Raw genomic sequence first — 25,532 nt, forward strand, 5'->3', positions numbered from 1 at the left:
TATTGTAACTAAACCTAGCATTTAAAGAGAAATGAGAGTGGATCCTAATAGTACACACTGAGCCAATGTCTTCCTTTTCTGTTATGTGCTGTTCCTAATCTGGAGTGGAAAACATGCAAGTCTGCTTGTTCAGAACTTTTTCCCTCTTATGGAAATTGTTCGTTACATAAATGAGCTAGCTGATCAAGGTTTAGAAGTGAAGACTATAAAAAAAAAAAACATAGTAAGTGACAATCAGAAAGTTCATGAGCAAATAGACTTGACCTTATGGATTAAGAAAACTAGAAAATAAATCTGATAATATTTAGCAAATATTTTCTTAGTTTTTTAAAATTAATATACTAAAGAGAGCTAAAAATTGGAACTGTAAAATAGGATTAAAGGATCAATTTCAGAGCAAAAACATTCCTTGGTATTTCCCAGCTTTCTTAAGGACAAAATCCTCTAAGATTTTGTGCACTTATCCACAGTCATTAATTATAGTATAGACTATAACTATTTCCTTATCTATGAGACTAAATGAGCCAATAATTTTCTTAGTAAGAATTTAACTTTAGAATACTTATTATAAATGTGGATCTTTGTTGAAAGATATTACTACATATCTTTGTTATGTATTGCCTTACCTTTTATATAAATTTAACTATTTTTGTAGATGTCATCATATATAATAACATGGTTTAATATTTCTTTTATATTTAAATGTATAAAATTAATTTTCTTCTTTTATAAGTGAGAAATATAAAAGAAAGAAGGCATGGAAAAGGCAACATAGATATGTCAACAGAAGTTGGAAATATAATTCTTAATTTTTTTCCTTTCTGACTACTTAAAATAATATTGTTTGTCTTTCCATTATTTATGGGTCTCCCAAATATAGTGTCTGGCCTTAAAATTTGTATTACAAAATCTTCTGTCTGAAGAGTAGTGTAACTGAATGAAGTTTAAAAACCATGTAAATATGTCATTTAGCATTCTTATAAAATATCAGTATGGTTATCAAGGATCAGAATAAATGAATTTTTGAGATAGAAAAATATTCAGGTGTTCTTCATCTTAAGGCTTGTGTGTTTTGATAAAACATTTCATGTTCACCCTTTTAAATATCCTAAGACACATTAACTGGCTAGGATCAATGGGAGAGAATGAGGTTACCCTACAACTAATATATTTTCACGGTGTTTTTCTGACAGTGAATGATACTAGAAAAAGGACTGCGAAGCATTGCCTAATGTTTAGAAACATGGATTCTGTAGCCAACGACCATGGGTTCAAATTCTAACTTTACTACTCACTTCCAGCTCTGAGAACTTATTATGCATGTTGTAAATTATTTAACTTTTTGGTTCCTTGGTGTTCTCATGTTTCAAATAGGGATAATCACACTATCTACTTTATCACGTCATTACAAGAAATGGTTTTATAATTCTTAAAATAGTACCTGACTAAAAGTTAGCCCTATGTGTTATTATTATGCTTAATCTCCCTCACAAATTTGTCTGACAAATCACTTTGTAAATTTTGAACTCCTTCCTTCCTTCTTTCTTTTCTTCCTTCCTTCCTTCTTTCCTTCCTTCCTTCCTTCCTTCCTTTATACCTTGCTTCTTTCTCTTAAGCCAACTTGAGTCATTCTTTAGAAACAAAAGAAACTTACTGTTGTGACTATAAACTTTTTTTTGACTATATCTTCTCCTTGCTTATTTCCAAAAAATATATTTTTAATGAAAATGGGGAAGCTAGAAAATAGGCAAAATGTATCAGTTTAATAAGTATGACTTTTTCTGATTGTAATTGGTGCCACCGCTTGATTTTTATTAAACCTTTAATTTAGGCTTTGTTTGCATGAGCAGGTGTTTCTTTTTAACACTAAAGTTCACAGATTATTAGTGTCAGACTTTGAGTTTGAATTCTGCCTGTATGATCTTAGGTGACTTTTTCCTAACCTTGGTATGCATGTTTTCCTCATTTTTCACATAAGGACCATGAAAATGTGTATCTGTCAGGGCTGTGGGGAAAATTAGATAATATAGCAAATGCATACATCTAGCCCAATCAGTGACTGGGACACAGTAAACCTTCAAAACTTAGCTATGTTATTACGTGAAAGACTGACATTTAGGATCCTGCTGGCTTTTCAGTTCTGTTTTGTTTTGTTGTTTTTTGTTTGTTTGTTTGTTTGTTTCTGGTTGCTCTTCAGTCACTTAAGTTTGAGATAAAATAAAATTGGTGTCTCAGGTTAATTTTACTTCTAGAAAAGTTAACTTGCATAACACAAAGGCCATCTCTTTGTTGAATTAGCAAAGCAGTTTATTGGATTTCAGATACTCTGGGGCTGAGCCTAATGTTGTTAAAATCACACTGTCTGTAAGACTTTCATTAATATAATTGCAATTTTATGAGTTTTTATTTTTATCCCTTTGTTATTTACTTTCTTCTTACTTTTAATTTGAATTGTTTGTATTGATTAAATGACTTCTGAATTAGCAAATAAAAAGCACGAACAGAACCATTATTATTTAACAAATTGAAATCAGCAAGATCAGAGTTCCATTACTGAAAGCTATGGGCTGCTTTAAACACAGGTTTTATGTGTACACTCCGAGGGGGCTCTCTTTACAGCTCCCCTGCCCTCTAGTGGTAGTTATAAGAATGTCATTTTGTAGTCCCCGCGCAGGAAATGCCTATTCTTACTTCAATTACCAGAATCCTTTTACAGGAAGTTAGGTGTGGTCTTTGAAGGAGAATTAAAAAAAAAAAAAAAAAAAAAAAAAAAAAGAAAGAAAGAAAGAAAAAAGAAAAAAAGAAAAAAAAGCATGATGGAATTTTAGCTGCAGTCTTCTTGGTGCCAGCTTATCAATCCCAAAATCTGAGTATAAAAGATTCTGCAGTGGTAATGTTTTAATATTCTTATTATGTTTATTCTCTGTGATGCTTCTATACCTTTACAGTAGAATCTTTGGGGGAATCTGCAGAGGACCACTTTCATTTTGAAACTGCTGGCTGCATGTTTTAGCATGTCTCTTTTATTAGAGCATCCAAGCATGGCAGTTCTCTCTTGCACACTCCAGGGAGGAAACTGCCAAGCCTGTCTCCAGGCAAAAGGGTCTCTGGGGCTGGGTGAGGAAAAGGAGGGATGTTTGCAGGCACTGTGGTACTGAAGGCTGTCTGCTAGCTGGTGGCTGAAAGGTCCTACCTAGTCTATTTCAAAAAAATGTGAAAATGGTACAGTAGCTTATGTTATTTTAGACTTCCCTGTTTGATGATCTGTCATATGCTATAAAAATTATCCAGATGTTGATGAGTTTTACCCTTAGAAAATTCACTTCATATAATTAGATGGCAATTCTCATTCCTGTAGAGTGGGTGTTTAAATGGATAGACATTTTTAAACGAAGGAAAATAGGTAAGTGATTGAATACAGATGGCATTGCAGAGTCAAGATTTTGGTTGTATTATTTTTAAAAGCATAGAAACTCCTGCCATTGATTCAGAGGTAACATTTGGAGTGACTGGTGTGCTCTGTTGAGTTAGATATACAATCCAGTAAAATGTGATTAGACTACAGTAAAAGTTCATTTGTGTTATTGCAAAGGCCAACAGAATAAGAGTTTGCCTAAAGGACAAACTATCTTCAACTTAAATTTTTTTCAATCTAAAGCTGCTCTGTGGATTTTATGAAATGGGCACTTTTTGAGAAAATGGGCTATCTCCACAGTATTTTTAAGGCACTGCACATTTGTTACTTCAAGGAGCAATTACACTAGCTAGCAGCAGGTTCCGAAGCCATGGGGTCCACGCTCCAGACCTCTGACGTGGGCGACTTCCTGCCCAGTTTGGCAGGAGCTGGGTCCCTTCCTGTGCAGCTTCCGAGCAGCTCCAAACGCAACCAGCATCCCTGCTTCTTCCTGCTCCCTTGTTTTCAAGCAGTAACTACCTATGTTTCCACAGCCTGGTGTGTCAGGATTTCCAGAGCTTTTTTTTACCAGGTGCGTTGATTTTAGATAAGCTCTTAAGGATGAAAAAGTAGGCCAAAGGGAACATAGAAAGAAAAGAGAGAGAGAAAGAGAAACAGACGTGCAAGATCCCTGCACAGCCCAGGTTCTACAATTTGGTGTGATGATTCATCTTTTGTTTTGGATCTCCGAAATTTTTTCAGAAAGGATGTTGAGAAATATGGCTGCCAAAATATTCCCACAAGTGAAGCAGCAAGCTCAAACCAACATCTTCCTTTTCCGAGCTCGGAATTGGATATTTCCACTTAAAACATGTTGGGACTGGGAGATGAGACCACCTCATAGACATCTACTGAATATGTAAGGTAGCTCTCCATGCAAGCAAGTGGATGCATGCATGAGAATCCCCTGGATGTCAAATACAGCTTCCCTGCTAAAGTATTATTACAGATAATGTGGTTTATATACTTTATGTCAATGTCACACAATTGCCACTGCCGCCTTCTTTCCTAATGACCATTGCTTTTTTCCTCTCTTTTTTTTTGTCTCTGTCTCTTGTTTCCATAGTACTTTCTTATGCAAGGAGCTAAACAGTGATTAAAGCAGGATGAAAAGATGGCGCAGTCAGTACTGGTACCGCCAGGACCTGACAGCTTCCGCTTCTTTACCAGGGAATCCCTCGCCGCTATTGAGCAGCGCATTGCAGAAGAGAAAGCTACGAGACCCAAACAGGAGCGCAAAGATGAGGATGATGAAAATGGCCCAAAGCCAAATAGTGACTTGGAAGCAGGAAAATCCCTCCCATTTATTTATGGAGATATTCCTCCAGAGATGGTGTCAGAGCCCCTGGAGGACCTGGACCCGTACTATATCAATAAGAAAGTAAGTTTTTAGTCAAGTCACCTTTACTTTCCCTTTACTAATTAGTTCCAGGCTATTCCCAGGGAAGTCCAGTAGAGAATGCTGTGTCTCCTGTCTCAGATAGCAGTAGGATGCTGGGTGGGCCTGACCATGGAATGACCCCATTATCTTAGAAGTGTTTTGGAAGCTCTCATTTGAACCTACCTTCCCAGGCAGGCAGAGAACTACAGAGGCATCCTGCTGAGCGGAACTGAGGAAGGGCAAAGTGTATCACCTTGCAGCGTGGTAAAGCAAAAAGTGAAAAAAGGAATAAAATGTTCATATGTATGTTTTATATTTCCACGAGTAGTGTCTAAATGACTCTTAACAGACCTTGAGCTCTATATAAAATACTTGAGTTTTCAGAAGATTTATACCTTCATACCATAGACTTTGCCCTTTCCATGGTTCACTCCAGAAGATATAATAGCAGGTAAATTGCAAGTGCCCCCTAAAAGAGTTTGATCCAAAAACACACTTGGAAAGCCCTGAAGTTCTTGTGAAAATATTTTTAATGCAACAAGTAATCATAGCTTCATTTTATGCTTTTCATGATAATTATAGTTTTAAAATACTGGTATCAAGTTTTAATTAAAAATGCTAATAATTTCTATGGCATTGACTATAAATTTTCTTTATTTTCTCCTTTAAATCCTCCTGTCACCAACTTTAGGAGAGTTTATAGTGCTCAGAAAGAAAAACACCTGTTATCATGTCATATGTTGGTAATTCATGTGTTACTACATTATTTTATAAGGCTATATTTCTAAATAATGGTCTCACTTTCTCTTAAAATGTCCTTGATGTGTATTCTAAATCCTGTTTTATGTGTTGTGCTTTTTCTTTTTCAGACGTTTATAGTATTGAATAAAGGGAAAGCAATCTCGCGATTCAGTGCCACCTCTGCCCTGTACATTTTAACTCCTTTCAATCCTATTAGAAAATTAGCTATTAAGATTTTGGTACATTCATATCCTTTTTTTCAAATAGTCATTTAACGTGATTTTGCTCTTTGACTGAATTATTGAGCTGGAATTTTTTTTGTTATATATGTGGTTGGTTGGCGATGTCATATGCTGTTTTTCTTTCCTCTTACTCAACAGTTAACATATTGCAAAATAGGATCACAGGTAAGTGAAACAGTTTTCCTCATCCTCTAAGTATTTCTCTTCTTCCTAACTCACTACTTTGTTCTTCTTTTTCCCACTGCTCCCTTCTGGATTGCTTGCTACATCCAAGACTTCTTTATTAATTTTGACTGTATTACTAAGTTCTCCAATACAAGTCTTCCTCTTCAAATTGTATGATGTTATGTAATGGGTACACTTCATGAGCTAATTTTCTTTACTGCTACTATGTTTGGAAAATATTTACATAATCTGAATTACACAATTTTTTAGACTAAATTTTACTACTTTCTGTTTCTTATTTTAGCATCTGAAAGCTTTGAATTAGTAAATGTTTACAATTATGACGATGTACACATTAGCCTTTCAAATATTTCTCCAAATTCTATTTCCAAGATTTTTCCTTCCTTCCTTCCTTCCTTCCTTTCTTCCTTCCTTCCTTCCTTCCTTCCTTCCTTCCTTCCTTCCTTCCTTCCTTCCTTCCTCTTTATTTTGTCTCTTGTTCCTATCTTCTATTCAAGTCACAGGTCCTGATACAATTATCTCCCGCCAAAAGCTTAATGCCTGCTTACCCATATATATACTCATTTTATTCTTTATTCTCCTTATTGGAACAGCTACTACTTCCTAGAAATGGGATTGATGCCACCTTAGTGTGAAAGGGTAATTTGTTTGCTCCTGGATATTACATAGAGTAGTTGTGAATGATAGACTTTATTCTAGGCAGGGACAGTGGCCTGCCTGACAGCCAACCCTGGAAAAACCAAGGAAGCAAAGCTTTGGAAGATGGGCAGTGCCAGGCAGGGGACTTCACAGGGAGAACACAGAAGCATTGGGATGAGGACTGATGTGCATCAGGAACCAGAGGTGAGTTTGCTGAAAGGGAAACTGAAATTTAAGCAAAGCCTCAGGTAGGACAACTTTTAGTGTTGCATCTTCTTTAGAAGAGTCATTGCCTGGGATTCCATGACATGGTCAGCCCAGGACCTGGTTTTAAGGCTTTCAGTATAAAAGCTCACTGTCCCTAGCAGGCCCAGAAAATATTTGAATTAGATTGGGTACAGAATTTAGGGGATGGGATAAGCTTGGTACCTTGGAATTCATTTCAGTGCTGGGTAGAGGGACTGTTAATTATGCCTCTAGACTTGCCTAACATTGTGGTAAATGATTTCTTCAGAAGCATGTCATTCTGGAATCCAGTCTCCCTTTACCTTTAGTTTATTTCCCTCACTCTACCTCAAAGTTTTGCATAGACACCAACTATTTTAATTTGATTATTTTTTACATTTTAAGATTTAATAATGTCTTATTAATTATCTAAAGAAATATGTTTCCGTATTGTTTTTCAAGTAAGAGAGCCCAATTGTACAGGGAGAAGAAAATGTCTTTGACTTAGCATTAAGAAAGAATTATAAAGTTGAGATTTAGATTTGGGTCTCCTGAATTATAAATTATGTTTAAAATTATCTATAGTTCTTAAATTTCCAATCAGAATCTTAAACATGTTTCATGTAAGTTTTTATTATTTTAACCTAATATGCCACTCTTTTTTATTTTGCACTCATTACTCATTTATATGTTGATTTGCAAATATTTATTGAGTACCTACTATGTGTCAGATGTTCTTCTAGGCATTGGGGGTGCAACATTGAACAAAATAAAGTCACACTCTCATGTGGTTACATTCATGTGTATGTGTGTATTTGAGAGGAGAAAGATGATGAAAATAAATCATATGTCAGCCAATGATGAGTGCTATTAACCAAAATAAAGCAGTATAAAGAGAGAAGAGTGGCAAGGTCCTGTTTTAGATCATATGGTCAGAGAAATTCTCTCTGAAAAGATAACATTTGAACAAAGATTCAAAGGGTGTGAGGGAGTGAGACATGGACATTTAGGGGAAGAGTCAATATGAGGGGAATAGCAAATAGGAATACAAAGAGTGATGGTGGAGGTGAAACTGGGGTGTTCAGGAATCAGCAAGGAGCCCAGTGTGATTGCAGCAGAGTCGGAAAGGCAGGGAGTCATAGGGGTTAAGGTCAGTGGGCGTCGAGGTCAGGGGCTGGAGTTGCAGACCATGGCGAGGACTCCACACTGACTCCTAATGCGATGGGAAGAGATGGCTGAGGGGTTTTCAGCAGAAGAGCGCCATGATCTAACTCACATTTTACAAAGTTCACTCTGTCTGCTTCATGGAGAATCGGATGCATGGAGGGAAGGTGTAGAAACAAAAAGGATAGATTGGGGGCCTACTGCTGTTATGAAGTAAGAGATGCTGGTGGCTTGGACTGTTGTAGAAACATTGAGGGTGGCAAAATGTCATCAGATTTAGATGGCTTTTGCAGAAGAGTTGACAGGTTTTGCTGAGCAGTTGGATGTAGGTTATTAGGGAATGTGCAGAGCTAAGAATGAGTTCAAGTGTTTAGTTTGGTTAAGAAAGAAAATGTAGTTTCTGTTAACTGAGCTTGGGGTGACTTCCAGTGAATCAATAATGGTGAGTAACATCTAGAGCTTTGTGAACATGCTGTTTTAGATGCCTCTTACACATTAGTGCAGGAGTCAACAAGTTAGATGGACATGCAAGTCTGGCATTTAGGAAAGGGTTGGGCTGGAGATATAACTTTGAGAAATGTCAGTATACTGATGGTATTCAAAAGTTATGGCAGAGATCCTCCAAATCACACAACTAATGCAGAGTTGGCTATCATTTACACAGAGGAGGAAAATGCGAAACAGCTTTTGGTATCAGGAAACCAGGATTCAAACTCTACCTCTGAGATTTATTTTTAGCTATTTGACCTTGGGCCAAGTCACTCCAACTCTTTTGCATCTCGGTTTCTCTGTCTATTCAATTGTAATCATAATGTATACATCAATAATAATAAAACATATGAGAATTCCCTAGAACCATAACTAGCACTTAGTAGATACTTGATAGTGGTAGGTATGACAACTATTATTGGTAGAAGCAGCAGCCACTATTGCAAGATAGCAAAAGAAAACTCTCCTGTTGTTTAAGAAATTCTACAAAGAATTCTATACAAATCATTACTCTCTTGAGGCTTGACTTTGCAAACAAAATGTTTATATAGCACAAGAGTTTGGAGCTGTAAGAGATACAGCGTGGTGAGTCCCATCTTTCTCATTTTGTAGATGACTTAATTGAATTTCTAAAGCTATATTTTATATCAGTAGCAGAGCTAAAAATTTCAGACCAGATCTTCTTATTATTAGCCTTTGCTTTATATACAGAAGGTATAATGTACTGGCAGCATTACCAACATCTCTGTCTCCATGAATTTCAAAGGTTTTCATTGGTTCCAATTTATTGTTTCATTGCACACAGAGTGAGCTTTTTAGCTCATCCCAAAATTATACAGTATCTGTGTAGAAATGTAAAACTTCATGCTTTTCTGTGCAAGGAACTATATAGGACTCTGGGAAAGGAGGGAGAATAACTTATAGTATCTATTTCCCTTGCTTTAAGTGCTCAGAATTTATCACATATTATGGTATAGTTAGAAGATTGTTGATAATAGAATGAAACAACTCAGGAGTTAACAATATATATGTGACCTTTATTTAATATTTCTGCTGACTCAGAAATATGTACCCATGTGTAGAAGGAGACCTACCTACCTGTTTGAAATTCTCCATTTTTATGTTCAAAAAACTGCTAACATAAAACTCTTCGACTGTAGTTAATAGTTTTTAAAGTTAAAAATTTCCCCGAAACTTCCCTGGATATTAAATATCATTACAAAATCTCTGAACAGAAGCACAAACAATGTCTTTCCCTTCCTTAAGAATGACAAAGAAATATTCTATATTTTATACTCAATAAACAAATGATTAATACTAATAAAAGTAACTGTATCCTCTAAGATAAGTAGTAATACACTGTTCCCTCACTTATCATGGGTATTACGTTCTAGAACCCTCCTCAACAGGTGAAAATCCGCGAAGTAGAAACCTTACATTTATTTTAGTATTTATATATATTTTAAGGCTTTATAAACCTGTCCCACACACTTATAAACCATTCCCAGTCGCTTATTAACCTTTCCCACTCCCTTATTAACCTTTTCCTCACTTCTATAAACACTACTTATGTTCTTAAACATATTCTACACTCTTAAACCTACGTAACTTTAACAACATACATATATAGTACCGCAAAATCCTGCGATATAGTGAAAATTCCATGATAAATAATTAAATATAATATTCTTAAAAATCCTGCGATACAATGAGGCTGTGATAAGTGAACCGAGACATAAAGAGGGACTACTGTACTGTTATCTACACTTCTATAAGAAAACTGAACTTGAAAGAATTAAAGAACTTGCTGAAGCCCACATGATTGGTAAAGGCTGCACCTGCTCCACACAGTCAGTTGCTTTGAAGCTCATGCTACTTCACCCTACCTAAGATGTAATGGGGCAGGCATGCCAGCGCTCTCATTATCCAGGTTCCATGTCAAAGGCCATATAAACCATTTTCACACAGGAAATATTTTAGATTTGCCAACTGGTATATAAAATAATATAGAGGCAGATGAACCGTATATCACATAGGAAAAAGGATCTTTTTAATTATTAATTTCTTTATACATAATCTATTTTTTTTAAGATTTTTATTTATTTATTTTTAGAGAGAGGGGAAGGGAGGGAGAAAGAGAGGGAGAGAAACATCAATGTGTGGTTGCCTCTTGCACACCCCCGACTGGGGACCTGGCCTGCAGCCCCAGCATGTGCCAAGACTGGGAATCGAACCAGCAACCCTTTGACTTGCAGGCTGGCACTCAATCCACTGAGCCACACCAGCCAGGGCTCTTCATACCAAATATTAATAAAAATGTCTTAACCTTTTGGTTGATACTAACCTGTAACTTGGCAAATCTAAAATATTTCTTGTATGAAATGGCAACTATATAATGGTGAACAGTACAGACACTGTTTCTCCCCTTATTAAATTAACATTCTAGTAGAAATGATCAATATTAAAAGTAGTCATTGGAGGAATAGTATAAGGCAGTACCAGATTATATAGCTCATATAGCTAAACCAGTCAGGTGCTATTGTGGATTACTTTCTACTAGAAAAACTTTTAATCAGTATGCAGAATAGATTGAAAAGAATCATGCATGGATTCAGAAAGACCAGTTTGGAGGAAACTGCAATAATCTAGGTTAGACTTGATAACATACCTAGACCATGTAGTAGTGTGGGGATCAAAAAAAGTTGACCAAATCCAGAGATAGCAGGTAGAATTGACAATATTTGGTGCTAAGTTGTATGTGGAAGTTTAGGAAAAGATAGAAATTCAATTGCACTGCATGATATCTGCATTCAGCAGTTTATTCCTGCTGGGTGTTCAAAGGCCAGTGCAATATAAATTCAGTATCTGGCATCGTTGGTTTTCTTGGTTTTTGTGCATGTTAAACCTGGTATTTTTACGGATACAGTATAAAAAAAGAAAAAGAAAAAAAAGAAATTCAAGATTGCTCCTTGATTCCTAGCTAGATCATGGGACATTTTATAAGATACAGAAATGTCAAAGGAGCTGTTTTTATAGGGGGGAGCAGAGGGGTTGAGTGAAATAATTTTTAGTTCAGTTTTAGCACTCAAAATCTTTTAAATAATTTTGAAATATCAATGAGATAGCTAAGTACAGATGTCATGTGGACAATCAGGTGTGGGACGTTCAAAAGAGAGGTCTAACTTGGAGAGAAGTATTTGAGATCAGTGGGTACAGAAATGGTACTTGAGGCTGTCTATGAACTCTAAGATGAATATAGCAGCAGAGGGGGGAAATGATCGAGATAGCCTAGTCCTTCTTTTAAAAAAATAATTACCTTTCAAAAGATACAAAGAAATTGTTGCCTGTCAGGCATGAAGAAACCAAGGGACTGGGACTTCAGGAAGGAAAGGGAAAAGAACATAATGAAAGGAAGAAGAATCATCCTTGTCAAATACTGCTGAGCAAGCAAGTCAAATAAGAACTCAAAATTATCCTTTTGTTTTTAGTGGCCAAACTCAGAGAGTTTGTCGTCTTCAAAAAGGAAAGTGAGCAGGCTGAGGAAAAGATGAACAGCTTTTGTAAGAAGTTTGGCTATGAATGGAGAAAAGAGTTAGGACTGAAGGTAGTTAAGGGGGAATTGTGGGTTACAGGAAGGTATTATCACTCTCTCTCCCTAAGATAGGAGAGACTTAAGCAAGTGTATGTTGATAGGAAGAGGCCAATAGAGTGGGAGATATAAAAGATAAGAGAAGAAAGGGATTTCTGATGTATTTCGGAAGAGTAGAAGGTGCCCAGAGTATGGATGGAGGGATTGAAAACTTCTCCCATTGAAACAGGAAGGAAAAAAGATAGGTCGCAATACAGAGGTTTGTGAACTTGTAGGTGGGGAGTAGATACGTTATCTCTCACCTCAGTGAAATAGGAAATAAGGTCATCAGTTTGAAGTTGGAGGGAAGAAAGAAGGAGGTTGGAGAAGAGTGGAGAATATTTGAAGTTGTCTTTGCAGAGTAAGAAATGGAGCTACATAGAAAAATACAGGACTGTGTTGAGGACCCTTGGGGTTGGGAAACATAAACTCAGAATGGTGCCAATGTGCCAGGGAGACTTCTTTTCTCCAGTAGCATCTGGCAGGATAACAGATCACTTCTGTGATCCTCTAGTTTTACATACTAATAGCAAATAACCTTTAATTTTATCTTATTTTTTGTTTGTTTTCAGCAATAAAGGAAAAATGTTTCTTCTTTGAAATGGTATTTTTCTGTGTTCTCTTGGTTATAGTGCCCCCGTGTGGCTGATCCAGATTATTCACGTATGATTGTTTTCATGTGGATGCCTTTGAATAAGCCGAGAATTAAGCATGTGCCATATATGGCTACTAGTAAAAAACAAAAATATCAGTTATTGCTTTGACTAAAGCCAGCTGTAGGTGCATAGAAACATTTTTTATAGTTTAATGAAACATTGGCTACTCACTGTCCTATTTTACCACACTTAAAATCATGTTGATATTTTGTTATGTTCAAGTAATGTGAAAATTTATAGTAAAAATTAAGAGTGAGAAGTTATGAATAGCATCCATTTATTCTCTGGGATTTTTCTAATTGTGTCTAAATTTAAATTGACAAAGGTTGTTCTTTTGCATAATTGCAAATGAATTCTTGTGCTTTTTATTAAATATAAAAGAAAGTAATTTAATTATCTGACTACCAAACATTTTCTTAAAGAGTTTTGTTATTTTTCAGAAAAGCGAAGGGCACTGACTCTGTCCACAAAAGCAGAGCGGGGTGGACTGAAACAAACTAAACATTTGTTATGAGTAATGTTCTCTATGATTTGGGAAGTTAGAAAGCAATTTATTGGACATCTCTTATATATCAGACACATTAAGTATATTAGCTTTAACATATTTTGATCCTCACAGAAATCCTGGAAAATAGTTATTTTTTCTCACTTTTAGAGTTAAGTGAACCAAGGCTCAGGGAAATTGACAAGTAATTCGGCCACAGTTACAAATCCAAGAAATGCCAACACTAATACTACCTATTTTTTCTTACTATTCAGAATTTTATGAGCAGTTACAGTATATTATATACTTCACTTAAAAGAATCTTGTTAAAAACATTTCACCAGGATGACCCTTAAAAATGGAAATATAATGCATTTTATTAATCACATGAATCTGTTGGGTTTTTTTCATGCTTTACATACCTGCTGAACTTGCAGTTGGGGTTGAGTGAGTTGAGTCTGTCATTTAAAAAAGTTAAATTGGTAAATTATTTACTAATGAGCCCATTGCTTTGTATTTAATCTTTTTAATTACTATAAAACATGAAAGTAGCCTCAAAACAGTTGATGACTTGGCTTGCCATGGCCTAGAAACAGCGTTATTGATTGACAGAAAAGGAAAAAAAAAAAAACAAATTCAATAATAGAAGTATAAGGACATGGAAATCCTAAACCTCGTGGTGGCAAAAGACATGGCAGTGCATGAAAGTGAGAGTTTCCATCAAACTTTGTCTTCCTTGACGATGTTCTACTTTATTCAACGTGCTTATTATGTGCACCATTCTTACCAACTGTGTATTTATGACAATGAGTAATCCTCCAGACTGGACAAAGAATGTGGAGTAAGTAGAAAATTAAATATATCTTTCAATATTCTCATCCTTTTTTATTTCAAATGGTGCATTTAACAGCTTGAGACTTCAGTTTCTTTAATAAATCATACTAGCTACTCCAAACCAGGCAAGTTAGACAATGATTCACGGTTCATTTCAAGCACTAATTTCCTCTAGGTCAAAGTTTGCAGTGGTGATTCATTTAGTAACTCAAATTGTTGCACTTCTTTGATGACAAATGCTTGAAGCCATCCTATCTTTCTTGTGAATCTCACTCTTTTGAAAATCAGTGATTACTAATATCCAGTGATAATATCCAATGATAGTTTTTCAATGTTTTATTAGTAGATATTTCATGTATCTTAATAATTTTATTGAACACCAGTGCTTCATTAATTTTTTGGATTAATATCTATTTGCTTCAATCAGACCAAAAGCCAGTGTATTTTAGATAATATCTTCATTAGAACCATATTTGGGCCTTCAAACTGATGTAGCAAGTACAGCACTCATTTATTTACAGTCAAAGAGAATGTCTTTCAAAATGTAATGTTTCTTTCTGCCTTAAACCCTAACTACACTCTACAGTATAGGGAGATGGAAGCCTCGATTTTTTTTTTTAATTTTCTTTTAAAATTATGTCCATTTAAATTACCTACTAAATCTTTCATGTGGGTTTGGCTGTTTTTTCTCAGGTACACATTTACAGGAATTTATACTTTTGAATCACTTATAAAAATACTTGCAAGGGGCTTTTGTTTAGAAGATTTCACTTTTCTACGGGATCCATGGAATTGGTTGGATTTCACTGTTATAACTTTTGCGTAAGTATTTTAATACATTTTCCATCCTGGAAGAGTAAATCATTGGTGGAAGCCTATACTAGATTTCTCCTTGGTGGCTTCCCTTAACAGATCAAGCATTTTTTATAGTTACCATATGAATTTAGAATATTTTTCTTCCAATTAAATGACATACTTTGGAGAAATTAGGAACTACCATAATAATTACAAGGCTTTAATTTCAGTTAGCACTGTAAAATAATAGTTTTCCAAGTAACAGAGATTATGATTGATGACAGTGCCATTTTCCCCTTAATTGGGAAATCTGATGGCAACACTCATTGAAGTTGAAAAGGTCTTGATGTAAGACCAACATAGACTTAGATTTCCCTAAATGCTGAATAACTCTGATTTAATTCTACAGGTATGTAACAGAATTTGTAAACCTAGGCAATGTTTCAGCTCTTCGAACTTTCAGAGTATTGAGAGCTTTGAAAACTATTTCTGTAATTCCAGGTAAGAAGAAACTGGTATAAGGTGGTAGGCCCCTTATATCTCCAACTGTTTCTTGTGTTTTGTCACTGTGTTTGTGTGTGAACTCCCTATTGCAGATATGTGACAGAGTTTGTGGACCTGGGCAATGTCTCAGCGTTGAGAACATTCAGAGTTCTCCGAGCATTGAAAACAATTTCAGTCATTCCAGGTGAGAGCTAGGTTAAACACCGAGGCTGAGTTTAGCTGCATTGGTGTTCCAATCACAGCTTTTGTGCAGAAGCCTTATTGCTTGTCACTTATTGCAAATCAATATGTAAAAAAAGCAAGAATCGGTACATCGTATTTTGGATGAATTTGATTCTTTGCTTTTACTAGTTGCTTTCTTTAAAACTGTTCTAAATCAGCCTTTGAGTTTAACAAGTTTGTGCATGAGGCATTTGCAGTAACAGGCTATATGGTCTGCATCCTATAACATCAAGCTTTCTGCATAGAAGCTGAACTATGAGACGTTCAAACTGATGCAAATTTGACCATTTAGGTCAAAAACTGGTAATTTTCTTACCTCCAGGTAAATGAAAGATCAGAGGATAGCATGAGTATTGCATGGGGCTCAGTTTTCAGATGTCTTCCTTTTTTAACCCAAGCTTTTTTACTCAAGCTTGCAGAATTCGGAAACATAATCTTATAATTGAGTGACTTGAAGGTTTATTACTACTCTATTCATATAGATTTTTCTAAAATCACTACAAGGTAAGGGAGTAAGACATCTGCAAATAAAAGCAAAATATTTACACAAGGTTGATGTTTAAGCATGAATAACAAAAACATTATTTTGTTCTAAGGAGTGTTTGGAAGTACATTTTGGTTCATGTTCATTCACAGTTTTCTAATGAACATACAAGTTCGGCTTTCATTCATTTTCACCAGCTAGCAGGCTTTTCATGAATATGTTATTCAATCACATTAAACTAATATTCTTGGCATCCTGCATGACATCTTTATTTTCCAGGACAACCTCATGATATTTTTGTTGGTAAAGTAGCTCTTGAATAGTATATCTAAATTTCTCCCTCTGATTGTATTTGTAGGCCTGAAGACTATTGTGGGGGCCCTGATCCAGTCAGTGAAGAAGCTCTCTGATGTAATGATACTGACTGTGTTCTGTCTGAGCGTGTTTGCACTAATAGGACTACAGCTGTTTATGGGCAACCTGCGGAATAAATGCTTGCAATGGCCCCCAGATAATTCTTCCTTTGAAATAAATGTCACTTCCTTCTTTAATAACTCATTGGATGGGAACGGTACCACTTTCAATAGGACAGTGAGCATGTTTAACTGGGATGAATATATTGAGGATAAAAGTAAGATATACTCTTTTAACCATTAAGTTTAGTTCTTTAAATATTAAAAAAGAACACATCGTGAAATTGTCTCAATTTTTTTGTGAGCCAAATGACTTAGAACAATTTAAGATAAATCAGTACATGTGATGTCGAAATTCAATGATATCTTACTTCTTTCTCCTTATCTGTCAATCAAAATGATAAAAGTTATCATTTGAAAATGTGATATCTTTTCCTCAATCAGTGTTGAAAGCAACACCATATTAAGCTGTATTTATTTGATAGGCACTGATCAGTTTTCAATCCTCTTAAGTAAATCAGTAGCTTGAGCTATTCAGAATTTTATGCTGAAATGTATTGTTAAGAAGACTGGGGAAAAATAACTTGACCCTATTTGGTTGACTCAATATATATATTGAATGCATATGATGTATCTAGAAATAGAGACACCATTCAGCAAGATGAAACTGAATTAGTATACTCATCAGAATGTTAAGTAACCCCAATCCAGCTATTAGGTCATTTGCTGATGGAAAATGTAAACTCAAAACCTATGTTTTTGAGTTTTTGTTCCAATATATTCCTTTGGTGTCAGTCATTGTTTTAGATTTATTTATCAATATAGTTTGATTTTATTTTTAAGGATGGGCATCAAAATAAATTTATGATGCCATATACTTCAGTACAATTTCTTACCATTGAAACCAGCCCCTCCATCATTTGGATTTCCAATTCCCATCTTCTCCATGCACAATTAGCTAGCCAACTTCCATTGACCCCTTGATTATCAATGCTCCATTGTGATATTTATTCTGAAGTATCCTTCATGGTTTTTAGAACCATATGAAATTTTATCCCTTCTCACATTATATTAATATCTTAAGAGTTAGTATTCTTATGATGAATACTTACAAAGTTTTATACTGGGGAGGTTAAGATTCATTGGATAAATGAATAAATAAAACAAATGATTCCATTATTTATGAGGTTTTTCACTTATTAATATTATAATAACAATGATAATATTTGCACATAAATATTTTCTCTTTCTAATTGTTTCCTTCAGATGGATTTTTTAGAATATTTTGTGGTCATGGGTATGACTAGATTAAGGCTATGAAGACAGTGTCAAATTACTCTCCAGAGACATCAGACCACTCACTAATATTGAATATTACCATATTTTAAAACCTTTTGGTAGAAGGAAATGTGTATTCACTTGTTCCTAATTTTTAATTCAGTAAAAATTTTAAAGATATGTTTATTAGCATGTTACTTATTTCACATAATGTAAAATATCTGTTGATATTGTTACCCATTATTCTATCAGATGATAGTATACTTTAAGGAATTCATATAAACTCTTTAATTTATCAAGTATATTAACATATTTTTTGGCAAATATATTCTCCAGCTTGTTTTTCAACTTGTCACTTGTTTTTGATGTCTAAGAGATTTTGATTTTTTGGCAAGGGAGTCATTAATTTAAAATATTTTTTCTATATTTTAGTTTAGAAAAAATTTTTATTCAGAGATAATAAAAATATTCACCTAGATATTCTGCATATAAAGCAGCCACCTATATATTCTACATTTAAAAGCCCTATATATCCTTTATATCATTTTAATAAACTTGTTTTTAAATCTTTAAAAATCTAGAATTATTTTTGGCATATATTGTGAGGTAAGGATTAAAACCTTTTTGCAAAAAATCATGACCCAAATTTCCCTGCATAATATATTAGTGTATTACTTGAATATAGACTCTAAGTATTCCTAAATACTATCATAATAATTTTGGGGAGGTATGTGTGTGTAGTTTTTTTAATGTGCACATGTTTCTATGTGAATATATCCATACATGTATTTATATATGTGTATATTTCTTGAGATCATCATTGCAACTTACTTAAGTTATTTGTATGGTAGCCCATAAGAATAAGAACTAGATATATTTAGAAAATATATATCTCCAGAGAAACAAGTTTATTTTGTTCATTTGAAAGATAGAAATAAAACCAAAACCCAAATAAAACACTTATTTATAGCATTATAGAAAAAACAAACACATAAGCCCACTTTCTAAAGGAAATTTAGTTGAAATTGGTAGGACACTTATGTCTGAATCTATTTGAAGTCCAAGCAAAAAGTATTTGTAAAGTAAAATTTTATTTACATGAAAGCATTTAAAAGCAAATAGGCTTACCTTTCTCTCACTTTTCTTTCTTTCTTTCTTTTTTTTGCCAAGACAACAGCCTTAATTTGACAGCTCTTTTTGAAGTATCAAGCAATTTGAGTTTCTATTTTCAATAAATGTTGGTGTGAGGATGCTATTATAGTTAACTCCCTCTGAATTTTTTTAAAACTGATTTTCTAAACATGTTTATTTTAAATGTTATATTCTGATATATTTTTAATCATTCAATTATTATTAAAAAATTTTATTTAGCCATATATGTATTTATTATTTTATTCATTTCACTATAGTTGAAAAATTTGCAAGCTTTATTATCTATATACAATGACTAAAGCATTTTGAGGGTTTTTTAAATGATTTTATTCCTCTTTAAATAGGTCACTTTTATTTTTTGGAAGGGCAAAATGATGCTCTGCTTTGTGGCAACAGCTCAGATGCAGGGTAAGTGATGTTTCATATTGAGTTCAGTCCACAATGCTCCATCAGCCCCGATAACCTGCCACCTCCCATCCACCTGACCCCTGCTCACTCCTTATTCAAAGCCCTTCATAAATTCCACTTCACACTGACTCTCAAAATAGCTGGGATAAATGTGGATTCTCACTTGCTTCACACACTCATATACAGCAATTATTTTTCCATACTAGGTCACTGCTAATCTTCCAAATCAGTTCAATGGAAAATAAAAAAGCAGTACATATATATAAAAAGCTTAAGTTAATAGAGTTTAGAAGCATGTACTTTTATAACTCACATTTTATCTATAGGGTGAAGCAAAAGTAGGTTTATAGTTGTGAGTACACAAAACAAATTTAATTCTTGTATTTATTAATTATTATGTTATTTTCCACATGAACAACTGTAAACCTACTTTGGCCTCACCCTGTATGCTAAAGTGATCTCTATGGCTTGCAGTGTACAATATCTGAAGATAATGTCAGTATCTGAGGCATGGTGAATGTATGTCCTAGCATATTTTGGCAGTAGACTGGAGAGTTTGCATAGATTCAAATCCTGATGCCACCATATAAATGTTACGTCTCCTTGCCTTACAGTTTTCTTATGTAATAAAGTGGTATAATAATAGGGCAGCTGTAAGAATTAAGTGGATTAGGGACTGTACAGCTACTATAGCACCCAATAAGTACTCTTCATTATTCTTTCTATGGAAGATGAAAGTGGGTATTAGTAACTAATACCCATAGCAAAATTCTCAATGGTTATAGGCTTTGCATTTGGCTCATGTGTTAAAAATTACACTGCCTTTATCTTCAGATCACAGTGATAAGTACAACAGACTGCTTTTAATTTCTTGTCTGTATTGTACTAAATGCTTTACGTCCAATATCTTATTCAATGCTAGTATGTTTGGGAGACAGATTCTATTATTAGAGCTTTCTTAAAATTTAGGTACCTGAAGAGTAGCAAGGTTAGGAACTCATGCAGCCCAGAAATGTCAGGCATGATACTGAGGACAGGTCAACTTAGTCATCAAGGTCATATGACATCTTCACTATGCAGAGTCATTTCCTCCTTTCAATGCCCCACCCCCGTCTTTCTTTCACGCCTCTTCTCTACTCACACACACACTTCTGCCTCTAGATACCATCAGTGAAAACTAATTTTTCCTCTGTAGACTATTCTGTTCATGTCCACCAGTTCCTACAGATATTAATCATGATATGACTGCTTTTATGTGGAGACGTGATAAATATAGTGGTGACAATTATGAATCACAGAGGAATTCACAAACAGACTTAATAGATTCTGTTATTATGTAAATCAGTCCACGTAGTGCTGGATTAAGTGCTGGGTAAAGTGAGAGAAATCTGCTTTCCCTAGTGTTGTATAAAACAGGAATTGGCATCAATAAAAACCAGAAAGACAGCCAGCGGATTGCAGTTACTGACTTCCTGTCTTTGCTTTAACCTAATTTCAGCCAGTGTCCAGAAGGATACATCTGTGTGAAAGCTGGTAGAAACCCCAACTATGGCTACACAAGCTTTGACACTTTCAGTTGGGCCTTCCTGTCCTTATTTCGTCTCATGACACAAGACTTCTGGGAAAATCTATATCAACTGGTGAGAACAGATAAAATGATTCTTCTGGGAAGCATGAAATACTGAGATGAAGAGAATTGCTGTAAAATACCTTATTACTTAGAGTAGGAGCTCATAACATCTTATATAATGTTGAATAAGATCTCTCTTTCATTTTGCAGACACTACGTGCTGCTGGGAAAACATACATGATATTTTTTGTGCTGGTCATTTTCTTGGGTTCATTCTACCTTATAAATTTGATCCTGGCTGTGGTGGCCATGGCCTATGAGGAACAGAATCAGGCAACACTCGAGGAGGCTGAACAGAAGGAAGCTGAATTTCAGCAGATGCTTGAACAGTTAAAAAAGCAACAAGAAGAAGCTCAGGTACAGTTAGCAAACACTGAGCTCTTTTGTGTTTATTTATCTCAATTCTCTGACCACATTGTTGAGGCCAGTGGCATTGAGGAAACAAAATCAGTAGTGGTTAAATTGACATTTGACATATGTCATATGTGTTTGGTAAGTGCTAGGAGCCTATTTGGTTATTTGGGGCTTATTGTTTTATTTTTGATAATTACTGTCAATACTAATGGCATCAAAACATGAAACTCAAAATTGCTTTATTGACATACTTTTTTCTCCCTGTGACCCCTCATTTACCCAAGCTCATAAAGTAGTTAGACCAGCATGCCCTCAATCAAAGTATTTTCTTAATCTCCTAGGGAAGAAGAATTAAGTTATAGTTGCTTTTTCATTAGTGTCACTAGAGGTGGGAAAGGTCAGAAAACTGGAGTCAAACTGAGATTATTTTTTAGTGTCTGGGAAGACAAATACCTATTCGATATTGATTTTCTGTTTGAAGAATATTTAACTGCAAGTTTGTGGATTGCATAAGGAAAGCACTGATGTGCAAACATAGTAAATCACTACTTTTCTGCCTCTTCCCTGTAAGTGCTTTAATTTGTACTTGGTGAGTCTTCAAAATAAAGCAAGAATGTCTCTAATTTTCCTGAATTAATGACATTAACTAATCCAATTGCCTATTTGGGGAGTTTTCTTGGATCTTGAGTACAGTTCTCTTTTAACACTGAGTATCCTAAATATGGAATAAAGGCCAGATAAATAAAATATACTGGAGTTGGAGCAACAAAATTGAATACTGTATCTTCTCAGAAACTGTACTGTTGTGATTTACAAATTCATTCAGATGCCATGATCTGGGATTTTCTTATATATAATCTATAATATGTTTTTATTGTGTATTTCTTAGTGAAATAATTTAAGTCAAAGAGGAAAAACGTTCATTGAAATTAAACAATAGTTGACATTAAATTTGGTAATTTAGATTGGCACTAAAAGTCATTGTCAAGTGAAAGTGTGATGGATCAGGTTAAAATAGAAAACCTTTAATTCTTAAATTCTTTCCTTCTTAAGATACTGTTTAAATAAGAGAAAAAGATAATGTTATGACATTTAAGTGTCTTGTTCATATTATTAGATAATTAGGAAGCATCGTGTGAGGCTAGAGCCTGAAGGTTTTCATCAGTCACATGTATCATCTTCCACCTCTCTGTTCATTTTAATCTTTAATTGGTCTGATGGCAACGTATTATTTTCCAAAATATGTACCAGAATGGAGCATTGTATTTCAAGGCCATATTCATGATGCTAATGGTAACTTAATCGTAATATGGATAGAGTTCCGCAAAGGTTACATGCAGTTACCATTTGCTTCCTGCCCTTCTAGGCAGCAGCTGCAGCAGCATCTGCTGAGTCAAGAGACTTCAGTGGTGCAGGCGGGATAGGAGTGTTCTCAGAGAGTTCTTCAGTAGCATCAAAGTTGAGCGCCAAGAGTGAAAAAGAGCTGAAAAACAGAAGGAAGAAAAAGAAACAGAAAGAACAATCCGGAGAAGGAGAGAAGGAAGAAAGAGTCCGCAAATCTGAATCTGAAGACAGCATTAGAAGAAAAGGTTTCCGTTTCTCCTTAGAAGGAAGCAGACTGACATATGAAAAGAGGTTTTCTTCTCCACACCAGGTAAAAATACTAGATAACATAAATTGCATTTTCATAACAAGCAATTTTTTAAAGATATGCCAGAATTTGATACAGATAAAACTGCCTTCCCGCTGGGTGGCAGAATGTTTTCAGAATGGTCATGCTCAGCAAGTGTTATGACTATGAACTCAGAGAATTTTTGAGTTTTACAACTGTTGATATAAGAAACATCTAAACCTGTAGAGAATATTTTGTAAGTTTATTTGAGCCAAATTGAGGACATATGTGGGTGTTGTGAGCATGTGTTTGCAGTATAGTCTTTCCTATGTCAGCCTTTGGTCTCCACTTGGATCTCTGATCCTGGCCTTAAGAACTGAAAGTGCCGAGCTGCCTGTATGACCACCAGTCCTCCAGGTGACACCAGCTCCGAGAAATAGCAGGGAGCCAACACAGTTGACTATGCGATTAACTCAGCTTTTATTAATGCAGGTTTAATCTAAATCCATGCTAACCTAATAACAATACTAATCTCTCAGAAACAAACGGTAATAACATCACATGAGAGAATTGGAGGATAAGGAACCCAAGTCCCAGAGTCTCAGTCTACAGTCTAAGAGACAGCCTGGTGGGCAAGGGAGCCATTAGTGTCTTACAAGGAAGGATCTCTGGAGCCAGGTGGGCAGCAGGGCAGACGAAGTCCTCAGTCCAGCAGGGCAGGGCCTCTGGCAGCTGATACCAAGGGAGATCATAGTGGTATGGAGCAGCAGTCTGGTGTGTGGGGCTCTGCTGTCTCAGCAGTAGTCTGGGACCTGCCTCAGTTATACTTTGAAAGTGGTATTCTCCACCCTTCTGAGTCTCTTGATAAATGTCTTGGCACCCCTGATGGCAAGTGGGGAATTACAGTATTCCCTCACTTATTGAAGGTATTACGTTCTAGACCCCCCACCTCCACGATAGGTGAAAATCCGCGAAGTAGGAACCTTACATTTATTTTAGTATTTATATATATATATTTTAAGGCTTTATAAACCCTTCCCACACACTTATAAACCATTCCCAGTCCCTTATTAACCTTTCCCACTCCCTTATTAACCCTTTCCACACTTTTGTAAACACTACTTATGTTATTAAACATATTCCACACTCAAACCTACATAACTTTAATAACATAAGTATACAGTACCGCAAAATCCTGCAATATAACAAAAAACCCATGATAAATAATTAAATATAATATTTTTTTAAATCCCACAATATAGTGAGGCTGTGATAAGTGAACTGCAATATAGAGAGGGACTACTGTGCCCCAGAAGCCTATCTATGAATGACCCCACTCTACAGACACTGCTGATCTGGTCACCTGTGCAGATATTGTAGGTGTGTCTCCTTTCTAGATCCACCTAGAATGACTTAAGTAGTTTGCCTCTTGAACCAAAGTGTCATGGCTAACTGATAGCCATCTTGGTTGACATGAGTGACTCCATTTTGTTTTATATACTTCATGCTATCTTAACTGAACCAATGCCATTTTATTGGTCCTGCTCTCCAGTGAGGAAGAAAGATCTCATTTGCTCCCCAAAATAATAGTTTTGTAGTCATTCAGGTTATGTGCTCTAATAATTTAGAAGAAAGGGTCTGAAAGGGGGCCATTTCAAAAGTGTGTTAACTTAAATGCACAGAAACAATGGACAGAGCTTGCTTAAGGCAAAAATAAGCCTTTTATTAAAGAAGTTATATGCCTGAGGTGTGACTACAACCATGACTAGCCCAGTTACAAACCTATGATTAGTTCACTCTGTGAGGTTACATTCCATAGAGCCCCTTTTCTTCCACACAAATTTTGGACTCCAGCAAAGCATTTTTAGAACATAGACTACACTGGGCATGGGGAGTTTTGTGGTTTTGAGATTTCATTAAAGACTCAAACATTTTGGGGCAATTCTTCACATAAGAATCGGCAGATGTTTTCCAACTCTTCTTAGCTACTGTGCATAAATTAGGTGAACTGTGGGTTTTCTGAATGGCAGGTTCCTAGAAGAGAACCGTGAACTCTTTAGACAATCTGCGGTTGCCCCCGCCCACCTGCAAACTTCATTTGAAGAATACATTCTCTTTTTTTAAATATTTTTATGTTTTGTTTTTTTTTTTGGTTACTGTTATTTTTTAAAATGTATTTTATTGATTATCTTGTTACAGTAGTCCCAATTTTTTCCCTTTGCCCCCCTCTTCCCAGTACCCCACTTCCCTCCAGCAATCCCACCCCCCCTTAGTTCATGTCCACAGGTTGTGCATATAAGTTCTGTGGCTTCACCCTTTCTTATGTTATTTTTAACTTCCACCTGTCTATTTTGTACCAACCGATTATGCTTCTTAATCCCTGTACCATTTCCCCATTTATCCCCTTTCCCCCTCCCAGCTGATAACCCTCTAAATGATCCCCATACCTATGATTCTGTTCCTATTCTGGTTTGCTTAGTTGGATTTTGTTTTACTTTTTAGATTCAGTTGTTGATAGTTGTGAGTTTTTTGCCATTTTAATGTTCATAATTTTGAT

At 35.3% G+C, this 25,532-nt stretch overlaps 1 protein-coding gene and 1 non-coding gene across 2 annotated transcripts in view; both read left to right on the top strand.

Moving 5' to 3' along the window:
* Window positions 1-2,806: 2,806 nt before the first annotated feature.
* The window catches only part of LOC150022148 (sodium channel protein type 2 subunit alpha), a 112,988-nt gene continuing 90,262 nt past the window's right edge, over window positions 2,807-25,532 (top strand). Inside the window, exons 1-11 of the mRNA XM_090280407.1 lie at window positions 2,807-2,890; window positions 4,521-4,835; window positions 5,705-5,823; window positions 14,041-14,130; window positions 14,817-14,945; window positions 15,515-15,606; window positions 16,487-16,759; window positions 19,316-19,379; window positions 20,878-21,019; window positions 21,160-21,366; window positions 22,730-23,017. Of these exons, the coding sequence (XP_090136533.1) occupies window positions 4,569-4,835; window positions 5,705-5,823; window positions 14,041-14,130; window positions 14,817-14,945; window positions 15,515-15,606; window positions 16,487-16,759; window positions 19,316-19,379; window positions 20,878-21,019; window positions 21,160-21,366; window positions 22,730-23,017 (1,671 nt within the window). The 5' untranslated portion in view covers window positions 2,807-2,890; window positions 4,521-4,568. The remainder of the gene's footprint in view (window positions 2,891-4,520; window positions 4,836-5,704; window positions 5,824-14,040; window positions 14,131-14,816; window positions 14,946-15,514; window positions 15,607-16,486; window positions 16,760-19,315; window positions 19,380-20,877; window positions 21,020-21,159; window positions 21,367-22,729; window positions 23,018-25,532) is intronic.
* Window positions 11,311-11,449, top strand: LOC150022149 (small nucleolar RNA SNORA8). The gene has a single exon (XR_016513718.1). It is a non-coding gene; the product is annotated as a small nucleolar RNA SNORA8 (small nucleolar RNA).

Source organism: Furipterus horrens, unplaced genomic scaffold, assembly GCF_987537825.1.
Source record: "Furipterus horrens unplaced genomic scaffold, mFurHor1.1.pri manual_scaffold_1, whole genome shotgun sequence".
Classification (NCBI taxonomy): domain Eukaryota; kingdom Metazoa; phylum Chordata; class Mammalia; order Chiroptera; family Furipteridae; genus Furipterus; species Furipterus horrens.